Source organism: Sminthopsis crassicaudata, chromosome 1 (assembly GCF_048593235.1).
Source record: "Sminthopsis crassicaudata isolate SCR6 chromosome 1, ASM4859323v1, whole genome shotgun sequence".
Lineage (NCBI taxonomy): Eukaryota > Metazoa > Chordata > Mammalia > Dasyuromorphia > Dasyuridae > Sminthopsis > Sminthopsis crassicaudata.
This window is the reverse complement of record NC_133617.1, coordinates 607599263-607621959: the sequence shown is the minus strand read 5'-3', so window position 1 is coordinate 607621959 and position 22697 is coordinate 607599263. Positions and strand designations below refer to the sequence as shown.

General features: G+C 34.4%; 1 protein-coding gene across 2 annotated transcripts in view; it reads right to left on the bottom strand.

Annotated features, from left to right (window-relative positions):
- Positions 1-22697, bottom strand: part of ARL15 (ARF like GTPase 15) — a 574803-nt gene that overhangs the window by 504597 nt on the left and 47509 nt on the right. For both annotated transcript variants that reach the window (XM_074282526.1, XM_074282520.1), the window contains exon 2: positions 156-309. In XM_074282526.1, coding sequence (XP_074138627.1) covers positions 156-221 — 66 coding nt within the window. In that variant the 5' untranslated portion in view covers positions 222-309. The remainder of the gene's footprint in view (positions 1-155; positions 310-22697) is intronic.

The window sequence follows — 22697 nt, the reverse complement described above, 5'->3', positions numbered from 1 at the left end:
AATGAAATTTTGCTGGTTCTTTTGTTCCTCAGTAAAAAATTAGTATAATTTGTGACAGAAAGGGAGAGGAACTGAACCTGTGGTTTCATTTATAGGAATCTCTTAAATGAGAAAACTCTTTACCATAGAAGGCCAGCACATTCTCTGCAACTTACCCTTGTAGGAAGTTCCCTGGACCACTCTGAAAATCTAAATGGCATATTTGGAAATCCCTGAACCATGCAAGACTAGAATCCAAATCTTCTTGGTTCCCAGCTCAGCTCTCTATCCAATATGTCATGATGTTTTTAATCTTGCAAATAGTAAACCCTAAAAAAAAAAAATTGTTGTTAAATGAGGGAGGGAGAGTAAGGGGGAGTAAGGAAATCAGCAAATCATAAAGCTGTGGAAAAATAACTTCTAAAAGCTTTCTAAGCACAATCAACCCCTTCTCTTTAACATCAATCACATGGATGATTGTATTGGTCAATTCTGGCCCTGAAAATTGTGCTTCAACAGGTACTGGTAAATTAATATCATAAAATAAAACCTTTGATAATCCCAGTCAACACTGAGTATCTTATTTTAGCATGTTCACAGATAAAGGGAGTTGAAAGAAAGTTCTATGAAAGAAAGTTGTTTCTATGATGAAACAGAAGAGGTAGCTAGGTGACCAAATGGACACAGCACTAGACTTAAAGTCAAGAACTGAATTTGAATTCTACATCAGATACTTACTGTCTGATCATAGCAAAGTTCCTAAATACTAACAGTAGTTTATAGTTAACATCTGTTTAGCACTTATTATATGTCAGATACTATGGTAAGTGCTTTACAATTATTACTTCATTTGATCCTTATAACAATCCTGGGAGAGAGGTGCTATTATTATCTCTTCATTACAAATGAGGAAATTGAGAGAGGAGTTAAATTACTTGCCCAAGGTCTCACAGCTTGTAGTGTCTGAGCACAGATTTGAACTGTCCCTATTTTGTTATCTATGAAATGGGAATTATTAGAAACACCTACCTCAAAGGTTGTTGTGAGGATCAAATGAGATTATATTTGAAAAGTACTTTGCAAATCTTAAAATGTATGTTACCTATGTAAATGTTACCTATTATTGCTAAATATTATTATGAAAGCCTAAGATGAGTAAGATCTGAAGGCTAGCTAGAAATTATATAATATACAAGGAATAGCAAATAAATCCAACTAGGCTAAAACCTAGAACATAGAACATAGCAACATAGATTTAGAATTGGAATGGACCTTAAAAGTTATTAGGTTCAAATACCTAACTTTTTTTTCAGATGAGGAAGAGAAGTAATTAACCCTGGGATGAACAAGAAGCAAAGACTTTAGGCCAGATTTAAATTATGGGAAAGTCCACTGTCCTAAACTCTAGGACCTAGACTTTTAGAAAGGTGACTTATTAGTGACTGGGAAATTCCATTGTCCAAAATTTACTTGTTGACTTAAAAGTATACAATCTTCTTGCACCTTAGGTGAAGAAAAAAAAATCTTAATTATAAGATTAATTGGAGATAACAAAATATTATTGTTATTATTATTATATTCAGTCTGAGAAAGTAGAATTAGTATCTGGTAATCATTTTACCACATATTTGTCACCCTCTTTTATCTTTCACTGATGTATCCAGGCAATGATGTCAAACTCAAATAGAAATGGATGTTATTGACTTAGAAAACCACAAATTAACATTATCTGTGTTGTATTATATTTTAACTTATTTTATTAAACATTTAATTACATTTTGAATCTGGTTTAAAAAAAATAGCCTGTGAGTTTGATATTTTTGTACCAGAGTACTTATTTAGAATATGATATATCATTCCAGAAAGAAAAAAAAAAAAAACTACAGAAAAAAAAAATCTGTCATCAGTTTTAGGAAAGAGTTTTGAGATGAGAGATGAGGTATTTCTTTCTTTGACAGGAGTACAATTTTTGGTGCCCTTCATAGGTCACACTATTCCAGGCCCTTTAGGCAAATCAGATTACAAAACTGGAGAAGAAACAATTTTATGATCCAATTTAGCCACTTATTTACAATAGGAAAAATGGATTTTGTTCTTTCTTCCTTCCTTTGTCTTCCCAAACAGTTTCCTCTCCTAGAGTCTAAGGTGGTATCACTAGAGTTAATTGCCCATTCCTTTTGTCTCAATAGAATTATCAAAGAATCACTGAGATAGCCTTTCTAAATAGCAGAGGACTCCTCCAGGCTTAGCTCCATTTCAGCTTCCATCTGGGAGATGGGAAGAAAATAAAGAATATTTACAATTGCATTGCTTGCATATATATATTTTTTCAGAATTTTATGTTTATGTTGCTTTTTATCCCTATGACTTTTATTTCAGATGTATATATATATATATATTTATTTATTTATTATTTATTCATTTACTTTTTTGCTGAGGCAATTGTGATTAAGTGACTTGTTCAGGGTCACATGGCTAGGAAATGTTAAGTGTCTGAGATCAAATTTGAATTATTTTAAAGTAGGTAGCACATAAAAGACATATAGGAAATAAGGAATTTCAGAAGACAATTTGTCCATCACCTTCATAGAGTGTGGAGCCTAAAGTTAGAAAAACTCAGCTTCCCCAAAACAGGCTCATGAAGAGTTAGACACAATGAAATTTCTGAATAACAACAAAATAAATATGAAAAATTAGGTAGAATTTATTAAATTAGAACTGGTACCATAATCTGGATAATATGACAAAAATGGATAGCAGTCTGCCTAGATATTCAGGGGGAAGATACTTCCATCAATTAAATGAGGTTCAATAAAAGATCACTTTTCTTAGATTCTGAAGAGCATAGCTAAAAAGGGTAAGGGCAATTAGAATTACAGGTTCCTGGATAAACCGTGGACTAATTGTTTTCCCCTTGAGTGTGCTTTTGTTACCAATAAAATGGAAGATAATCTTTGCTTTACTTACTCCATGGAATTTATATGAGGGTGGAATGAATTCCATTTTTAAAATTGTAAAATACTATGTATATAGTAATATTCATTATTTTCTGATTTAAAGGTACCTATTTTCCACATACATGAAGAAAAATGATTTCACAAAAAAGAAAAACAAACAAACAAATCTCTTTTTCATTTGTAAAATGAGAGGTGCTTTAGGGACACTGCAATAAAACAGATGGCCATTTTCTTCAGTTTTTTATAATGCACATGGCTTTTTGAAAAGCCAGAAAACTTGAGAATCTTTTAAATCAAATTCACAGTTTAAAGAGAGAAAAGCAGATTCTTACTCAACAAATTAAGCATTTATTTTGATCTCAAATCATTTCAGCCAACAAAGGACATGATTATCTATACTAGCAAATTAGTATCCAAATCCAAAGCAGTAAAATCAAAACTTATTAATGTCTCAGGGATTGAATTAAGTGAATAAAAAATGGAAAACAAAACAAAACAAAACAAAAAAACTAAAACAAATATCTTCAAGGGACAAGGATAGGGACTAGATCTGTGATTTCATTAGTACCTCTAGATGAGGATATTCTACCAATTCAGAGTCTCACATTCATTGCGATTTAAAATTTAAAATTATATTATTAAATTAGAGCACCAGAAATTTTAAGTAAAGCAGTCACAGAGACAATAATCTAAGTAGAGATTACTTTAAGATATAGCTTTAAAAAGGTTAATTGTATAGAAACAAAGTGAATTGTTCTTGTGGGAAAGAAAACAATAGAGTGAAAGTGAAAAGAAATGTGGAAAGATTATCTTAAAGAGCCACTGTTAGAAGAAGGAACTAGTGAATCTCTTGATCAAGGTGTCTCTCCTTCCTTGATTTACTTTCTTTTTTTCTTTTCACAATCAAATGGATCAGCTAATAAATCTCTTTTTGCTATTAATGAAGTGAAATTAGTCATTTAAAATTGCAGAGCAATGGATAAACATTAAATTGAATAATAGAAATTCAGATTTGAAAGGGATCTAGGTGGTCATTGAATCCATTTTCCTCTCATTTTACAGATGAGAAAACTAAGACTGGAAGAGGTTAAATGACTTTGCCTGGAGTCACACAGCTTATGTGTGGAGCTCTGCTCCCCAGCAATTACCCCCACCCAACCCTTTCAAAGATCTCATCTCTTCTGATGAATTCATCAGTGTCAGCCTCCCATATAGAAGGGATTATAAGTGTGTGCCATCATGTCAGTAAAACATACAAGAATTTTTTTTAATTGCTTATTTTCCCTAGGTTTCATTTATTTTCCTAGTTTTTCTTCTCATTTAGTTTTTAAAATCATCTTCAAACTCTTAAAAAACAAGCAACTTTTGCATCATCTCTTGGACTTGAATTCAAAAGTTTGAGACTTTGCTTGTAGGTGTTTTATTGTTACCCTCTTCTGGGATTTTGTCTCAAGTATCCTGACCATAATAGCTCTTTTAGGTGGGATTCTTTCTTTGTTTGCTCATTCTTCTAGTCTACTTCCTGACTTTAGACTTTATGTTAGTCCCAGGCTGTGTACACTACTGGGAGAACATCTGGACTGAGCTTTTGTACCTTAAAGTCCTGTTTTCTTAGAGAATTGAGTCATTTAGTATTATTCCAGGATCTCAGTGGCAACCCAGATTAGAGACCTGGCAAGCTTACAGTACTTCCAAAGTGGTCTGATTCAGGATAAAAATTAGTCACCACACTTATGGTCTGAGTTCTGCAACTTGACCTGGGTTTGAGTATTCGAAATACTCCTATTAGTTTACCCTTAAGTTCCAATAAACTCCAACTGGACTCATACACTTTCAGTCATGAAGGTTCAGAATGACAGAATTGCAAATGAAGTTTGGGACCTCAAGAAACTTACTATCTAACAAGGGTAATATAAATTATTTGCACACAAGTAAGAATAATACAAGGTAAAACTTAATGGGGCAAAAGCGAAACAGGCAAAGTGCTGTGAGAAATTTGAAGAGAGAATACTTTTCACTTGGAAGGAAAATGAGAAGGGGAAAGACTTCACATAGGAGGTAGTATTTAAGTTGGGCTTTAAAAAAAAAAGTAAAATACCTCAGATGAAGTGGGTAGAAGAGTTTATTCTAAGCTATTCAATACAATAAGTATTGAACAAAGATATCAAGAGATGAGACAACAAAGACAAGTCCAATTTGATTGGAAAATAGGATGCAGAAAGGGGAGAAGAGGAAGAAAATGTTGAATAGTAGGTTGGATTCAGGAGGAGTGGGTGGAAAATCAGGGTGGAAAGTTCAAACTTCATTCTGTATATTGTATATAGCTATTATATTTGTCTCTCCCATTGCAATGTGAACTCATTAAGAGCAAGGATTGTCTGTGTGTCTATATAGGTATGTATGTATGTATTTGCCTTTGGTCCATGTATTGATATACTAATAAAAAATTGTCATAATGAGAGAGGATAGTGATATAAAGTGTCTCATTTTTTGTCTTTGTATTATAAATGCTTAGAATGATGTTTTACATATAATAAGCATCTAACAGAAGATTGTTGAATCAAAGTGAAGATTTTTAAGTAGAAAAGTGATATGATCATAGAAGTACAAAAAGGATTTTGGACAGTTAGCCAAATATTTATTAAACACTTGCTACAAGTAAGCACTAAGCTTAAGTATTGAGAATACAGAAGTCCCTTCCCTCAAAGAATTCAGTCTAATGAGGTAAACATGATGTAAAGAGCTATATACAATCAAATTATATACAAGATAAGTTGGAAATAATCAACTTAGAAGAAAAGCATTAGGATTTGGGAGTATTGGAAAAGATTTCCTTTAGAAGGAGGAATTTTAGTTGGGATTTCCAGCATTTAGCAAAATATCACAATGGTCCTCATATTTTTTAAATAGGGAGCCAGTTCATTGTCCCTCAGACTGTTGGAGGGCCAAACTATAGTAAAAACAAAAGCTCACACTCTGTCTCTGCCCCTCAGCCCATTTGCCATAACCCGGTGGCTGCATAAACATCCTCATCGGGCTACATCTGGTCCTTGGGCTGTAATTTGAGAACTCTGGTAGCATATAGTAAGCACTTAATGTTTATTGATTGAGTGATCTGGACTTGAAAACAGCAGTTTAGAAAATGAATTAAAAAAGGAATATACTGGATAAAAGAAGATCATAAACACATGACTTTGTTGTTCTTTTAAGAATCATCTAAGTAATACTGCTTTCAGGTAGAGGAAGAATTGTGCCAGTTGATATTTTCAGTCATATGATGGATTGCCTGTGTAGGCACTTTACTTTTGGACAGATTTAACTTGCTTAATTTTGTATTTGTCAAACACAATGAACATTATTATCCTTTTTGAATGGGATTTATTGGAAACATCTGCTACATCACCAAAAAAGCAACTTTGTCTGAATTGCCAATTACAAAAACAGATTTGTTCATCTATAAACAGACAAGTTACTTTCTAAAGAAATAATTTCAGGAAGTGTTATACAGGCTTTGGCATTCAACTATTTTTTAAAAATAATTTTTCTCTTCCCTTTATTCCTATCTCTAAAAATTTTCAAGAAGTGATATTTATTCATTTTATATTGTTTTCTCTAAATTTAACCGTCTTGACATGTTACAAGCTATGGCAAGAAGCATTTTCTTCCTCTAAATTACAAAACTTAGCAGTGTCTTTTTCTTATTTTAGAACTTAAAAAAATATTGCAAAGCTTCTATATTTATTTGTCAGACCCTCCACTAATATATTACATTCTACAGTTAGGTCTATTTTGCTTAAAATTCTTGCACAATACAAAACCTCATGTATAAACTCTTTTAAAAAAGCATAGTTTAGAACCCTAAATCAGTTTAGAGATTATGTGTGGATTATTCCCCTTCCTTATTTTGTATAAATCAAAACATTTTATGACTGGTAGAACTGGGGAAAATATTCTAATCTTAATACTATGAAAATCAAAAACATCTACTAGGTACTGTGCTAAGCGCTTTATAGATATTATAGATATTATTTCATTTGATCCTCATAACAACTCTTCAAATTAGGGCTCTGTGAAGTAAGTACTATTATATAAATACTATACACAACCCTAAAAAAAAAAATCAAAGTGGAACAGGTAGATGGCACAGTGGATAGAGCACCAGCATCTGTGTTCAAATCCAACTTCAGACACTTAACACTTACTCATTGTATGACCCTGGGAAAGTCAATCCTGATTGTCTTGCCACAAAAAATAAAAATAAAAAAAGAATTGAAGTTCTTAGAAGCCATGATCAGAATTTAGAAAACTAGATTTAGCAACCATCACTACAAAGAAGGATAGAGCTGGAATATGATATTCCAGAAGACAAAATATATAGACTTTTAACCAAGAATAATCTACCCAGCAAAACTGAGTATCACCCCACAAAAGAAAAGATGGATTATAATTTATAAGACTTCCCAGCATTCCTAATAAAAAGATCAAAGCTGAGTTAGAATCTTTGAAATACAAATACAGAAGTCCAGAGTAAGCAATAATAAAGAGCAACCATGAGGAAGCAATCATAAAGGACTAAACAAGATCAAACTTTATATTCTAATATGGAGAAATGATACATGTGTCTCCTCAGAACTCTCTCATCACTAGAGTTATATAGGAAGGTATAATATTCTCTCTAAAATGTACTGTTCTCTCTTGAGATTTCCTTGGGGTCTTTGGAGGCAGCCTTCGTTTCAGTTCAGTAATAACCCCAAATGCAGCCAGGAGTTAAAGTCCAAATCCTTTATTGTTGCCTTCATTTGGGGTTCACTAGTTTTCTGGAGGCCTTCTGGATCTTGGTTTCAGTGGAGAAGGGAAGGATGCCAGCCTGCCACCACTTCTCTGATCTTCCCTTGTTCTCCTTCTGGCTGTGTTTGTCTGAGCTTATATCCTCTCACATCATAGGTGTGAATCTTGTGGAACTATAGTAAGTACCAAGTACATGTACTGAATATAAACTTCTATAATGGAAAATATTATCATAAAACTATAATAATAGGGAACCTCAATTTGCCCTTCTCAGACTTAGATAAATCTAACCAAAAAAAAAAAAAAAAATCAATCAAAGGCAATGGAAAGGTTATAAGTTCTGACAGTTTCTACCAAATTCCAGGGTAAACTTAGGATGAGTCCAGTGTCCTAAAACCAAACTTTATAAAAATGGAACAGCTCATCCCTATAAGGTTATCCATAGGGTGAATAATTCTGCTTGTCTTCAGAAACCCACAAAATAGACAAATCAGTCCTCCATTGAATGTACCTACTTTCCTTTTCCATGGAGATGAAGATAGAGAAGGCAATAGGTGCTAAGGATTAATTATGCTCTTTGATCATTTGACCTTATTATTTAATTATCAGTACTTAATGTGACCTTTTAGTTCAACATCTAAGGAATTGACAACTTCTGTAAGAATAGCGGATACTAAATAAACAAGAGAAATTGTAGCTTAGAGTTTGTCCACTGAGAAGCAAATGAAGGAAGTACAGGGCTAGTCAGAATTTTTACTTTTCTAAGATTATGTTATTTCATGATGAAACATTTTGAGATTATTAAAAGTGTTGCCAGTTTCCTGAATTCAAGCTGATCCTCTCTTATACAATTGTGCATCCAGCTCACTGTTCATATAAATATACATTTGGTATCTATTAGAAGATTACCTAATTCAATGAGCTATATAAGTTGAATTCATAACAGAGGAAATTTTTTAAAATTCTAGGAAACTACTACACAAACTATTATACACAGTCAGTTCTTTTATAATGCTTGTTTTAGAAATGTGAATTTGTTAAAATGTGACTGATATTTTACTGACCAATTTTTAGCATAACACAAATTTCAAGTTTGCTTGTGCATGGTTTCTTCCATGAGAAATAGCTAGAATGCATAAAACTGCAGTACTTCATAATTATTCTCAAGCTGCAATTCTACCATTGCTCATTTCCACAAGCAAGTTTCAGATCCTTTTCTTTTTTTTTAATTAAAGCTTTTTATTTTCAAAACATATACATGGATAATTTTCAATATTCACTCTTGTAAAAACCTTGTGTTCCAAATTTTTTTCTTCCTCCTTTCCCCCTACTACCTCCCTAGATGGCAAGTAATCAAATATATGTTAAACATGTGCCATTCTTCTATACATATTTCCACAATTATCATTTTGTACAAGAATAACCAGATCAAAAAGGGAAAGAATGAGAAGGAAAACAAAATGCAAGCAAAGAACAACAAAAAAGTGAAAATACTATGTTGTGATTCATATTCAGTCTCCACAGTCTTCTTTCTAAATGAAGATGGCTCTCTTCATCATGAGACCAGTGAAACTGGCCTGAATCACCTTGTTGTTGAAAAGAGCCACATTAGACAGATTTTTAAGTAAACTATTTTTAAAGGTAAAATTAGTAATGTTTTAAAAATCTGTTCTCAATAATTGAAAAAGAATGTACTCTGTCAAATTACTTTTTTTTAAAAAATGAATGTGGTATTTCTTTATTTTTTTATTATAGTTTTTTATTTACAAGATATATATATGGCTAATTTTACAACACTGACAATTGCCAAGCCTTTTGTTCCAATTTTTCCTCTCGTTCCCCTCACCTCCCTCCCCCAGATGGCAGATTGACCAATATATGTTACACATTAAAGTAAAAATTAAATACAATATATGTATACATGTCCAAACAGTTATTTTGCTGTACAAAAAGAATCAGACTTTGAAATAGTGTACCATTAGCCTGTGAAGGAAATCAAAAATGCAGGTGGACAAAAATAGAGGGACTGGGAATTCTATGTAGTGGTTCATAGTCATCTCCCAGAGTTCTTTCGATGGGCATAACTGGTTCAGTTCATTACTGCTCTATTGCAAATTACTTTTACAAAAAAAAAAAAAAAATTGAGTTCTGATGGACACCTAGATGGGCACAGTGAATAAAGCCTGAACCTGGAGTCAGGAAGACTTGAATTTAAATCTAGCTTCAGACACTTACTATGTTATCATAGGCAAGTTACTTAAGATTGTCTACTTTAGGCATCTGTAAAATGAGATAGCAAAGAAAATGGCAAACTGCTCCAGCATCTTTGTCAAGAAAATCCCATATGGAATCACAAAGAGTCAGATATGACTAAACAACAGCGAAAGAGTTCTGATACCCACATCAAGGAAGGACGAAGAGAAAGAGGATTTTAATTCATTCTCATTGGTGAATAATGATATAAAATGTTAAATAAGATTTTAATTTTAAAAACCCTACAATAATATTTTCAAAAGATTATTGAATATGAGCACATTGGATTTAAGCCAAGAATTCAAGGAAGATTTAGTATTAGAAAAATAATTAGCTAAATATACCTGATTATAAGTCAACAGACAGAAAAAGCCTTTGACAAAATACAATACTCATTTATGATTGAAATCTTCTAAAGCCTAAGAATGGAAAGACTCTTCTTTAACACAAAAAGCATATATTTAAAACTAAGCACCAGGATTATCTGCAATGGTGAATGACAGAAAGTTTGTCCAATAAATATGGGAGTAAAGTATGGTCTCTCTCCCCAGTACTATTTCACATAGTTATAGGAATGCTATCTCTAGTAATGAAAAGAGACAATAAAGCTATTAAAAAACAATGAGAAAGAAAAATGATCCATTTTTGGAGATGACATAGTTTGTTTTAGAAAATCCAGCTGGAATATTCAACTTTCAAGCAATTGATTTCTGTAACTGTGATTTTTAAGAAACTGTCTTAGGTTCTCAAAGCCATTGCAAGAAAGTGGCACGTCAGTAGCTGTTTTTGTGGAAGACTGATACAAAAGACATGAGGGAAGAGCCAGAAGAGTGTTTGGAGGAGGATATAAATTTAGAAAATCTGAGAACCTCTGTCCTAGATTTACTGTGGTTTAAATCTGGTAATTTACAATACAATCTTTCTTCAGTAGTGTCCTAACCAGATTAAAATGTAATTAGGAAATGTTTAATTAAAATAAGAACACAATAGAACGCAGTTAATACTAATTTGTGGTTTTTTAAATCATTATGTGGGCCTGTGGCAATCTTTTCTTTTTCTATTTGAATTGACACCACTGATTTCTAACAATTTTTTTTTTTTCTTCTACATGTAACAGGGAGTTTCCATTCTCATTTTAGTATGGACTTTGTCCCTTATATCTTAACTACCATGCTGAGTTAGCATTACATAATTATTATTTATTAGTATTCATTAAGCACTTAAAATTATATGAGCCTATGGCCCTCCTAAATTCAGAAACTATTTAGCAGAGTCATTGTGGTGTAAATCAGCGGTTAACAAGCACTTCTTAAGTATCTACTTTGTGTCCAAGATCTTACTAGATATCCAGATTACAACAGTATAAGTATAGAGATAACTATTCAGCTTTGTTCTTCCTGTTGGGCAGAGTGGAGTTGGTCAAGGTAGAGAGCTATCTCTTCGGTTCTTTTGGAGATTGTCTTAGGTTGCTTCTGGGACTTCTGGTTTCCATCTTTCAGAAGGAAGATAGATAAAGGCAACAGCACTTCAGGTTGCTGAAGAATAAAGATTCTAGGAAGACATAAGAGGAGCTAGCAATCTATCAAATCCCTATACCCTCAGGTAAATTTGAGACTTCAGAGAACTTCCCTTTTGCTGAGATCTAGGACTTCTCTCTCTTGTTTGAGCTGAGTTACCTCACTCCTGGTGGGGGAGCTCCTTTACTCTATAGATTCTCTTATGTATACTTTCTATGATTTATATTTTCTTATAATTTGGATATATGGATTTATTTGCTATTCACCACTCATTGTGGAATTGGTATTTGGTGTGAAGCCTTGGATATGAAGAAAGCATGGAGTCTTCTTGTTCCCCAATAATTAATAGTAGTCAGAAGTTAGCTTGAAACTGAAAGTTACAAATCTTAAAGCATGATATTTAGGGGAGCAGATACAAATAATTTTAGCCCAGTTACCCCCTCTTCCTGAAGAAAATAGAGTAGTCTTGGCCCCAAGCTCTTATTTACCTTCTTAACAAGAATTTTTTTTTTTTTTTTCATTTTCTTTTCTTTTTTTTTTTTTTTTGTATAAAAATATTTTCTTTTTTTTTTTTTTTTTTAATTTTTTATTTTATTTTATAATTATAACATTTTTTGACAGTACATATGCATGGGTAATTTTTTTTTACAACATTATCCCTTGCACTTACTTCTATTCAGATTTTTTCCCTTCCTCCCCCAACCCCCTCCCCCAGATGGCAGGCAGTCTTATATATGTTAAATATATTACAGTATATTCTAGATACAATATATGTGTGTAGAACCGAATTTTTTGTTGCACAGGAAGAATTGGATTCAGAAGGTAAAAATAACAGTTTACATTCATTTCCCAGTCCTTTTCTGGATGTAGCTGGTTCTATCCATCATTAATCAATTGGAATTGGATTAGCTCTTCTCTATGTTGAAGAAATCCACTTCCATCAGCATACATCCTCGTACAGTATCATTGTTGAAGTGTATAATGATCTTCTGGTTCTGCTCGTTTCACTCAGCATCAGTTGATGTAAGTCTCTCCAAGCCTCTCTGTATTTCTCCTGTTGGTCATTTCTTATAGAACAGTAATATTCCATAACATTCATATACCATAGTTTACCCAACCATTCTCCAATTGATGGACATCCATTCATCTTCCAGCTTCTAGCCACTATGAAAAGGGCTGCCACAAACATTTTGGCACATACAGGACCCTTTCCCTTCTCTAGTAGTTCCTTGGGGTATAAGCCCAGTAGTAGTATGGCTGGGTCAAAGGGTATGCACATTTTGATAACTTTTTGGGCATAATTCCAGACTTCTTAACAAGAATTAAAGTCTCCTTTGGAGAAAGGGAGAGGAATGAGAGAAGAGCTCCCTTCAAGGCACATAAAAATCTCCCATGCTACAAGATGGGAACCATATAATACATGTCCTTAATACACATTGGCCTTCTCTAAGGAAACATTCAGGGAGTGTGAGAAGGAATTGGAAAGAATAGGGATCATGAAAGCCAAGAGAAAAGGAAATGTTTGGGGAAAAAATGTGACCAACAATATCAAAGGCAATAGGTAGATTGAAAAGAATGAAGACTGAAAAAGACTTAGGTTTGACAATTAAGAGTTTATTGGTAACTTTGGAGAAAGCAATTTCAGTTGAGTGACATCAGGTTGGAATATAACAGAGGGTTGAGGAATGAGAAGAAGTGGAAGCATCAAGTGCAGATAGCTTTTTTTTTTTTTTTTTTTCTCAGCCCTTTGCTGAAAAGGGGAAGTGAGATCTATAGTACCATAACTTTAGGGGACAGCAGGATCTAGTGAATGTTTTGCTCTTGTTGTTTGCTTGTTTGTTTATTTTTAAGGAATGGGGAAGAGAATCAATTTCGATGACTGACAGGAGATGTTAAATATCAGAGAGTGGAGAGAGAGCAAGGGACACAGAGATAATTGGTGTTACAACATACTGGATAAGATGGAAGATATGGAATAAGGGCACATGTAGAAGGGATTTACCTTGGTGAGGAAAGGGACCACTGTTTTGTCAGGAACTAGGGCAAAAAGAAGAGAAAGAGAAATAATGTCTAAGGGTTTTGAGATGAAGGGAAAGAGAAAAGAGGAAGGCATGAATGGTTTTAACTAGCTCTATAAATGATGCAAGATCCTTAGCTGAGAGACATTCAAAATAGGGAGTTGTAGAAGACTTGAAGAAGTTTAGAAAAATTACTTAAAAGAAAGAGTTCTGATTTGGAAGTTAGGAGATCTAGGTTGTAGGTCCAACTCTGCAGGCGATTATATGATCATGACCACTCATTGTTGTTGTGCATGAATTGAATACAAGTGAGGCAGAGTTACACAAAGGCATTAGCCCCACTCTCTCCACCAGAGTCATCAAAATCCAGTAATAAGACAAAACACTAAAAACACTGGCATTGGACCAGGATGCAGTAGGTGACCTTGGTCTTTCTAAATCAAGTTCTTTTCATGGTTTTAATTTGTTTGAGGTCATGCCCATTTAATGACCAAGGGCTAGGGAAGAGTTAGACAAAAATTGGCTCAACTTAACTTTCAGAAAGCATGATCAAGTCCTTTAATTTGCTAATGTCTGTTCCTTTTAAGGTTCCTTCTGGCTCAGATTCTATCCTTTCCTATCAGCCTCTCATTGATTCTCTTAGATATAAATATCATAAACCAATATTCCATGTATTTCAATGATTAAATTCTTATTTCTATCCAAATTCACACATAGATGAAGATCACTCATAAAATTCTCACCAGCTTGTACCCAACATGGGGAGCTCCTTTGATATTTTGGTAGATAGAAGAATCCTCAGAGGCAAATCTCCCCCATACACACATCCTGCTGTGTTCCATGTCCTCCCCATATAGAGAAGGAGATTGAGACAGAGCATAGATTATAAAGTGAGCCTGCAAAACCTTCTTACTTTAATGTAACTGTCAGTAGAGAAGTTATTATACTGGCTTGGCATTTCTGAACTTTCTTCTTGCAAAGGAGGCATGATATAAACCAGACATCAGGAGGAGCACATTAATCAATGGAACTTTGCTTCCTCTGGACTGAATTTTTGTCTCCCATTCATTTGTCAAAGACTTTACCTAACTCTACTTCCTCTGCCCTGTGTCAAATGTGAGCCCTCTTTTTCTCAGTTGCTTTTGCTGTACTAGGAGTGAAATCAAAGCCAATGGAATTTTCATATTTCATTCATATTAACAGGAAAACTTGTGAAGGTAGATGGAGGAAAAAAGTCATTCAGCAAGATTTTTCCCCCATGCCAAGGAAATAATCTAGAAAGAGTGAATTCTAAATTAGTATAAGAAATCACAGAATAATTTCTCATTGAATAGGAAAGAAGAAAAAGATAGGAGCCTCGTCATTTCTCTTTGTTTTAGTGGTATGGTTGCTAAGCATGTTTACAATGTCAGCAAGCAGATATTATCTGAAAGGACATAATGTAGGGAAAGTACTTTATGAACCTCAAAATACTATCTGAATCTCTGTCACAATCTCAAAGGCATTAAAATTGTAGCAATCTCAAGGGCAAAAGGAAGATCTATGCTAGTCATAGAAGGCTGCAGCATGTTTTCAGTGATGGTGATTCAAGAACAACAACAAATGGTAATATAAGTTTTTGCTCAAAAATTTTTGGTTAAGTGGAATTTACTTCCTTCACATGGCATCACTTTTCACTTTTTTCAACAACTCTAATTATTGGGAAATCTTATATAGTGAGTAGAAATCTATCTCTACCTGAATTCCATCATCTGATCCTTATTCTTTCTGGAGCCACACAGACCAATCTCCTTTCCATACAATGACCTTTCAAATAATTAAAGATATTTATTAAAATCCCATCTAATTTACTCTTTTCTGTCTCTAAATTCACATACCACCTCTAGCTCCCTCCCTGACCTTCAGTATGAGATACTTTCAAATCTCTTCTCCACACTTTACCAGTCCATTCCGCTACTAATTGCCCCTGAAATTCTGACCTTCTTTGTTTCTATTATGTATTACTTTGTTCCTCCTTAGGCAACCTAGTGGACCCCTCATCTATATCTCCCAGGAGCTCATCATATTTGGTACTGGGCTTACTTCAGATATCAGATTAACTTAATTTACTGTAGCAAAGAACTCCAGAGCTTATGCCACAACCTTTTTGATAGGAAGGACTGCAGGCAGGTGCCACTATATTCTCTAGTTGAAGATGAAATTAGTAAGGATGTTGACCAGCAAAAAATCAAGGATAGAGCCCTTCAATATAACCACTAAAAACTGTCCTGTAGGCTAAAGTCAAAGCCTTATTCAACAGCCTAGGGGATGTGATTAGGTCTTCCCAGTTATGAATCCATCCTCCTCCAATTTTTCTGTAAGGAAATTATGAAGACTTTGTCAGAAACTTTCCATAAATACAATAATATGATTTAAAACATAGTCCTGACCATTAGTGTTAGTTAGCCTACATTATTTTATAATGATCATTGCTACTCTTTTAAAAATACTAATTAATAGTTAATAATCAATTTTGGAATTTTGTCTGACAACAATGTCTAATTCACTAACTAGCAGTTTGTAAAATCTAAATTCTTGAGAATTATAATGTAATTTTCCCAATTGTATTTTCCATAACTTTCTTTCCCTGATGATTCCTCATAGATCTCTGAGAGAAGTTTGATCATCACATGTGTGATGTTCTTTTAGTACCATGAAAGACTATTCATTCAGGCCAGGAAGTTTGAATTCATTTAGTCCATAGATGGTCTTTTCTTTTTTTTTTCTTATCTATCTCTTGCTCTCATTTTCTAATAACCCTTTTTGTTTTAACCTTCCCAATTTTCTCCTTTGACAAAAAATAATGAATAAAGGCAACTTAATAATTTTCTCTTTTATCCATGACATTATATCCATCCATTCCAAGTAGTAAATTAATGCTTCTTTGTTTTTCTTACCCTGAATATAGCTTTAAAAGTTTCTTTTTATTCAATTTGGCATTTTCCATAAACTTTATCGCATTCTTAGCTTTAGTCTTCTTGCCACCATTTTTTGCAAACCTATTGTTTTTGTTTTCTTCCTTCTTAACAGGGCCCATATTTTGTACATACTGTTTTTGAAGTAGAGCTCATCAAATAGTTCTTTGTGAGCCTACATTAATATATTTGATTCTTAAATTAATTTGGTCATAGAATGTCTTGGGACCTGAAATATGTTCACATGAACCATAAATACTGATCTGAGATTTTATTAAATAACAAAAGATAGGGAGGATAATTCTGGAACCAGTTAGAAGGAAGTATTTTTTTTTTTTTTAATGCTGGACATACAATCAGTATTTTGGATATATACTTTTGTATTTAATAATCTATAAAGGAAAAGTTACTAAAATTGGCAGAGTCTCTTTCTGGATGCAGATGGTTTTCTCCATCACAAGTCTATTGGAGTTACCCTGAATCACCTTATTATTGAAAAAGCCATGTCCATCATAGTTAATCATCACATTATCTTGTTGTTGCTATGTACACTGTTCTCTTGGTTCTACTCCACTTAGCATCGGGTCAGGCCTTTCTGAAATCAGCCTGCTGATCATTTCTTCTAGAACAATAATATTCCATTACATTTATACACCATAACTTATTTAGCAATTCCCCAACTGATGGACATCTGCTTAGTTTTCATAGAATCTCATTCTTAAGAACCTTTTCTCCTCCTCTAGATAATTTTACCTCTTAGTATAACCTCTGGCCTTAGATATGGACCTCCTGAACCTTATTGTTCAGTCTTTTTTTTTTCCCAGTTAAGTTCAATTCTTCATAACCTCATTTGGGATTTTCTTCACAAGTTAGTGGATGTCAGTCAAAGATTAAAAATTAAGCTTATATTTAAGGATTAACTGATTATATTTTAAAACCCAGTAGTAATTTTTTTTTTTTTTTTGCTGAATGTTTTATGGTGAAGCATTAGGACAAAGTCATGGAAAAAAACACTGATTAAAAATAGAAAATACTTTGTCGAATAGCTTAGGGAGATACTAAAAAGAATACAACAGGAGTTAGCATTTGGATCTCTGATGTTTTTAATTTGCATGCATTTCTTAAGGCCAGCTGTGGAGTCACTACAGCCTATTCCGAAGATCTTGTTCAAAACAATCATTCAGGAGTATTGGTCTATGTATAACTTGTCATTTCAAAGCATGATAATTATAACATTTAAAAAGATGATGGATCATTCTATGGTATCACTGAAGACACTTGGACTCATGACAAACCTCAAAAACAAGCAAGTCAAAGTACTAGACTGAACCAAGGAAACCCAACCCAAAGTCAAGAGTCTTCATCTGTCAGGATGGAGAGAGAGCTGAAAACTTTGCACTACTACTGAGGAAGCCTGCATTATGAGCAATCAGTGCAATGATATAAAAGTTAAGACAGAAAATCCAAATCAAAACCAAAATGTCATTCAAACCATTGAAAAACCTAAGTCTTCAATTCAACTACTCAAAAAGACCTGTGACTGTATCAACTGAAAAATTCCCTCCAAAATAAGAAGTTATAACTAGTCCATGCATGCCCATCCTGGGCTACTCTAGTCCATGTTTTCCAAAAGGTACCACAGAGGGTTTCTCAATGTGCTGAGATGCTACCTTGCTTTCTCCCAATATTGAAAGGGCATGAAGTGGCCAGTAAGTGCAAGTCAATAGAGGAGTGGGTGCTATTATTCAGGTTCTGTTAATTATGCCTGAGAATATATGTAGTCAGGAGAACATATCAAGGAAAGCTTCAAGAAGGAGGTAATTAATACATGAAGTAGGACTTGAAGAAAGAGAATTTCCCTAGTAGAGATATAGAGGGAGCATGTTCTAGGTATAGACAATATCTTAGGGAAAAGGCACAGAGATAAAAATAGAAATTGAACACGGGGGAAAAAAAATCTACAATAAAGAGTAAAAGAAGGGGTTGGAAAAGTAAGCTGGAGCTAACTTGTGAAGAGTCCTAAATGAGAGGACTAGGAGTTTATATCTTATTCATTAAACAACAGCTATTCACTAAATATTTTTTATTAAAAGATTATGTGGGGGCAGCTAGGTGGCGCAGTGGATAGAGCACCAGCCCTGAATTCAGGAGGACCTCAGTTCAAATCTGGTCTCAGACACTTAACACTTCTTAGCTGTGTGACCCTGGGCTAGTCACTTAACCCCAGCCTCAGAAAAAGGGGGAAAAAAAAAAGATTATGTGATCAGATGCCTCAGAAGACAATTCAAGCAACAGCCCAAAGAATGGACGGGAGGATAGTAGATGAATGGGAGACTAAAAGATAAAATCACAGCAGTAGTACTTGAAGTAGCATGTGATCAGTCAGACTCATACTGTTTAGAAGTAGAAAGGATTTCAAAGCCATTGAGTTTGACCCTCCTCTTTTTGCAGAAGAAGAAATAGACCCAGAAAAATGAAGTGATTTACTCAAAGATACAGTATGAATTACAACCAGAATTGAGGCTCTAAAATCAATTTCCTATCTTTATTATTCTTTCTCAGTAGAGAACTTCACTGGTGGAGAGAACATCTTGATAAGGAAACTCCCTCTAGCAATGCAGGTCAATACTTTCTTATATCAGATATGTGATTTGAACTCTCAAGCAAAAGTGGTTTGCTCAGGATCACCCAAATAGCATGTGTCAGAAGAAGGAACTAGAATCTATGACAAGAGATCATTTCTTTATCTTTTATATAAGAAGGTTACTCTTTACACCTCCAAAATTGGCAAATTAGGGCTTAATTTATTGTTATTATTCTTTGCTTACCATTTAGGCTTAGGAAAGGAATAGAAAAAATGAGCAACTGATGCAAGGAAACAGACAGAATTGCCAAGACTTGAAAGTCCTCTGTCCTGGTCATTTCACTAAATTAATAGGCATGAGACTTCTTGGCAGTTGAAGAGAGAACAAACAGTAGTTTCCCTTGGATTATGGCATCAACCCAGGTCCTGTAGACAGCATAGTAGATTCAATGAAATAATATGTGGATTCATGATTATGAATGAAGCATAAGGCCCTCTTCAGGGACAAAGCTTTTCTTCGTGGACTAAAAGAAATAAATTAGTTTCTCGTAACATTGGCAACTAGTTGATTCAGCAGCTAGAATGCTACCTGGAGTCAGGAAAACTCATCTTTCTAAATTCAAATCCAGCCTCAAATCCGGCACTATCTGTATGACCTTGAGTTAAAAAACCAAAACAAACAAACAAACAAAAAAAAAAAATAGTTTGCCTCAGTTTCCTTATCTGTAAAATGAGCTGGAGAAGGAAATGGCAAAGTATTCCAGTATCTTTGTCATGAAAACCCCAAATAGGGTCATGAACAGTTGGACACAATTGAACAACAATGACAAAAATTATATGTAGGTATTGCAAAATGTATAGAAAGTAAATATAAGCTCATTTTGATGGGAGAGAAGCACTAACAACTGGGAGAACCAGAAAATACTGTAGCACTTGAGCTGAGTCTTGAAGGAACTTAGGGTTTCTGAAAGACAGAGATGAATTGGGAATGTGTTCTAGGTATGATGAGGTAGTCAGTGCAATCATGGAGTGTCGTATATAATGAAAAGCAAGAAGGCCAGTGAGTGTAAATGAGAGTGATATGTATTTAGACTGGAAAGGCAGGGAGGGTGTAGCCAAGTTACAAAGGGTTTAAGATGCCAAACTGAGAAGTTTGTTATTTTAAGCTAACGGAATGGTTCAACAACTTTTTTGTGTCATGGATCCCTTTGGGGGTCTGATGAAGCTCATGGACCCCTTTTCAGAATATGTTTTTAAATACATAAGATTATAGAGGAAACCAATTATATTGAATTATTTATCAAAATATATTTTTCAAAACAAGTTTTTAGACCCCAGGTTATGAACCTTTGACCTAGAGATAATAGGGAGTTACTAGTGTTTACTGAGTAAGGGAGGGACATGTTCATACCTAAATTGTATTCACTTTGGCACATAAAAGGGGTTCAGTGAGTTGCCCAATTATTCAGCTAATTACCAGAAAACACAGATCTTTTGACTTTGAATTCAGGGTTATTTCCCCATCATACCTCTGCCATTATTATTTTTTATAAGCCTCATTGTCAGAGGCAGCTAGCTTGGTGGTGCAGTGGATAGAACATTTGGCCTGCAGTCAGAACATTCACATTTGATTTCAGATGCTTAATGACTATATGACCTTGGACAAGTCACTTGCTGTTGTTCAGTCCTGACTAACTCTGTGACTATACTTGGGGTTTTTTTGGCAAAGATACTGGAGTGGTTTGCTATTTCCTTTTCCAGTGAATTAAGACAAACAAAGGTTAATTGATTTGCCCATTATCACACAGATAAATAAGAGTCTGAGGCTGGATTTGAATTCAGGTTTTCTGGATTTCAGACCCAGTGCCCTATCCACTGCACCACCTAGCTGCCTCAAAGTTATTTACTTCAGTTTCTTCATTTGTCAAATAGAGATAATAATAGTATCTACTTCCCACCGAATATTTATAAAGTGCTTAGCAAACCTTAAAATGGTAGGCACTATTACTAATAAAATTCTCTTGAGTTATAGTGCCAGTATTGATGTGTGCATATGTGTGCATGGGGTAGGAGGAGAGAAATGCTATAGTATCAGGCTCTAAGTAGAATTAATATCCTGGGCTTTAGAGAGAGAGAGAGAGGCAAGCCCAACGTTACAACCTTGTCCTCCTTGCCAAAGCTACTCCTGGTAACAATGGTTCAAAATACAACTATGTTTAGACAAGAGTTTGAGCTATCATGTAGTTGAAATTATACTCAAAACTGGACTCATAAAGAAAGATTGACAATAAGTCAGGTTCAGACAAGCAGACAGCTTTGAAAATACACATGCACACACACACACACACACACACATCTTTGAGGCAGCCCCCACAGTGTTACTAGCTATAGAGGGGCCATAACCCCTTTTTTCTTAAGGAGAATGTTTGGTGTTGGCAGAGATGTGTGCCACTCAGTATTTGTGAAAGTAAATCCTTTCACAAAGTACTTGAGGAAAAGCTTGTTTCTTAAATTTATTCATCTCAGTCTTCAGGCTCTCTTTACAACTTAAATCAACTTGACTAATACATTCTTAGAACGCCTCACACAGCTGACCCAATTCCTGTTCAATGTGTAACATGCTCCTATGCATCAATGTTCAGAGAAGAGTCAGAGGCTTTGTTACTGCTGCTTAGCAATTATGATGACCTTAGCATTTTCTCTTCAGGACCCACATATTCATAAGCCTTGGCTACTTCTGTCCTGTCCGAAATACCTTCTTTGAAAAATACATGAATATACATGAATCAGAATTGTAGATGCTCCAAGATTTTTTCTATCCTCCTTCCTTTAATGTTTACCTTCTAGCTTATTAAAGGAAAGGCTAATATTATAGGACCTATTGTAGCCTGTTGTAGTTTCTTTTTGATGGCAGATAGCTTGATGTAAAAAACAAAGCAAAACAAAACAAAAACAAAAAAAAAAAAAAAAAAAAAAAAAAACTGAAGAAAAAAAGCCCTGGGTAAATGTTAGCCTGCTCTGTTTAAGAGTCTGGAAACTGGCTCAACAGAATTAAGAGATAAATAAAAAACCAAGCCATGAACACACTTAATGACACCTTTGTTCTTTGTTTTGTCATAAAATATGTTACAAGCTAATGGCCATTTATGTGGAGGAGTGAACTCCTGGGCTGTAGGAAAATTTCTAAGAGTCCAGTCAAGACAAGATACCAAAATAGGAAACATGGCCTGATCTCTCTAAGAATGGGCTTGAGAGGGGCAGCTAGATGACACAGTGGATAGAGTACCAGCCCTGAACTCAGGACCTGAGTTCAAATCCAGCCTCAGACCATATAGTCCACAGCATTTTCTTGACAAATTTACTGGCGTGGTTTGCCATATCCTTCTGAGGTGGACTAAAAAACAAACAAACAAACAAACAAATAAAAAAACAGAAGTTTTTAGGGTAAGTGTCTGAGGCTAGATCTGAACTTGTCTTTCTGACATAGGCAGCTAGGTGGTGTAGGGCACAGAAGTGCTGGACCTGGGGTCAGGACTATCTGAATTCTAATTGGGCATCAGACAATAGCTATGTTACTCAGTCCTGTTTCTTTTGGTTTCCTCAATTGTAAAATGGGGGTAATAATAGCACCTATCTCCCAAGGTTAT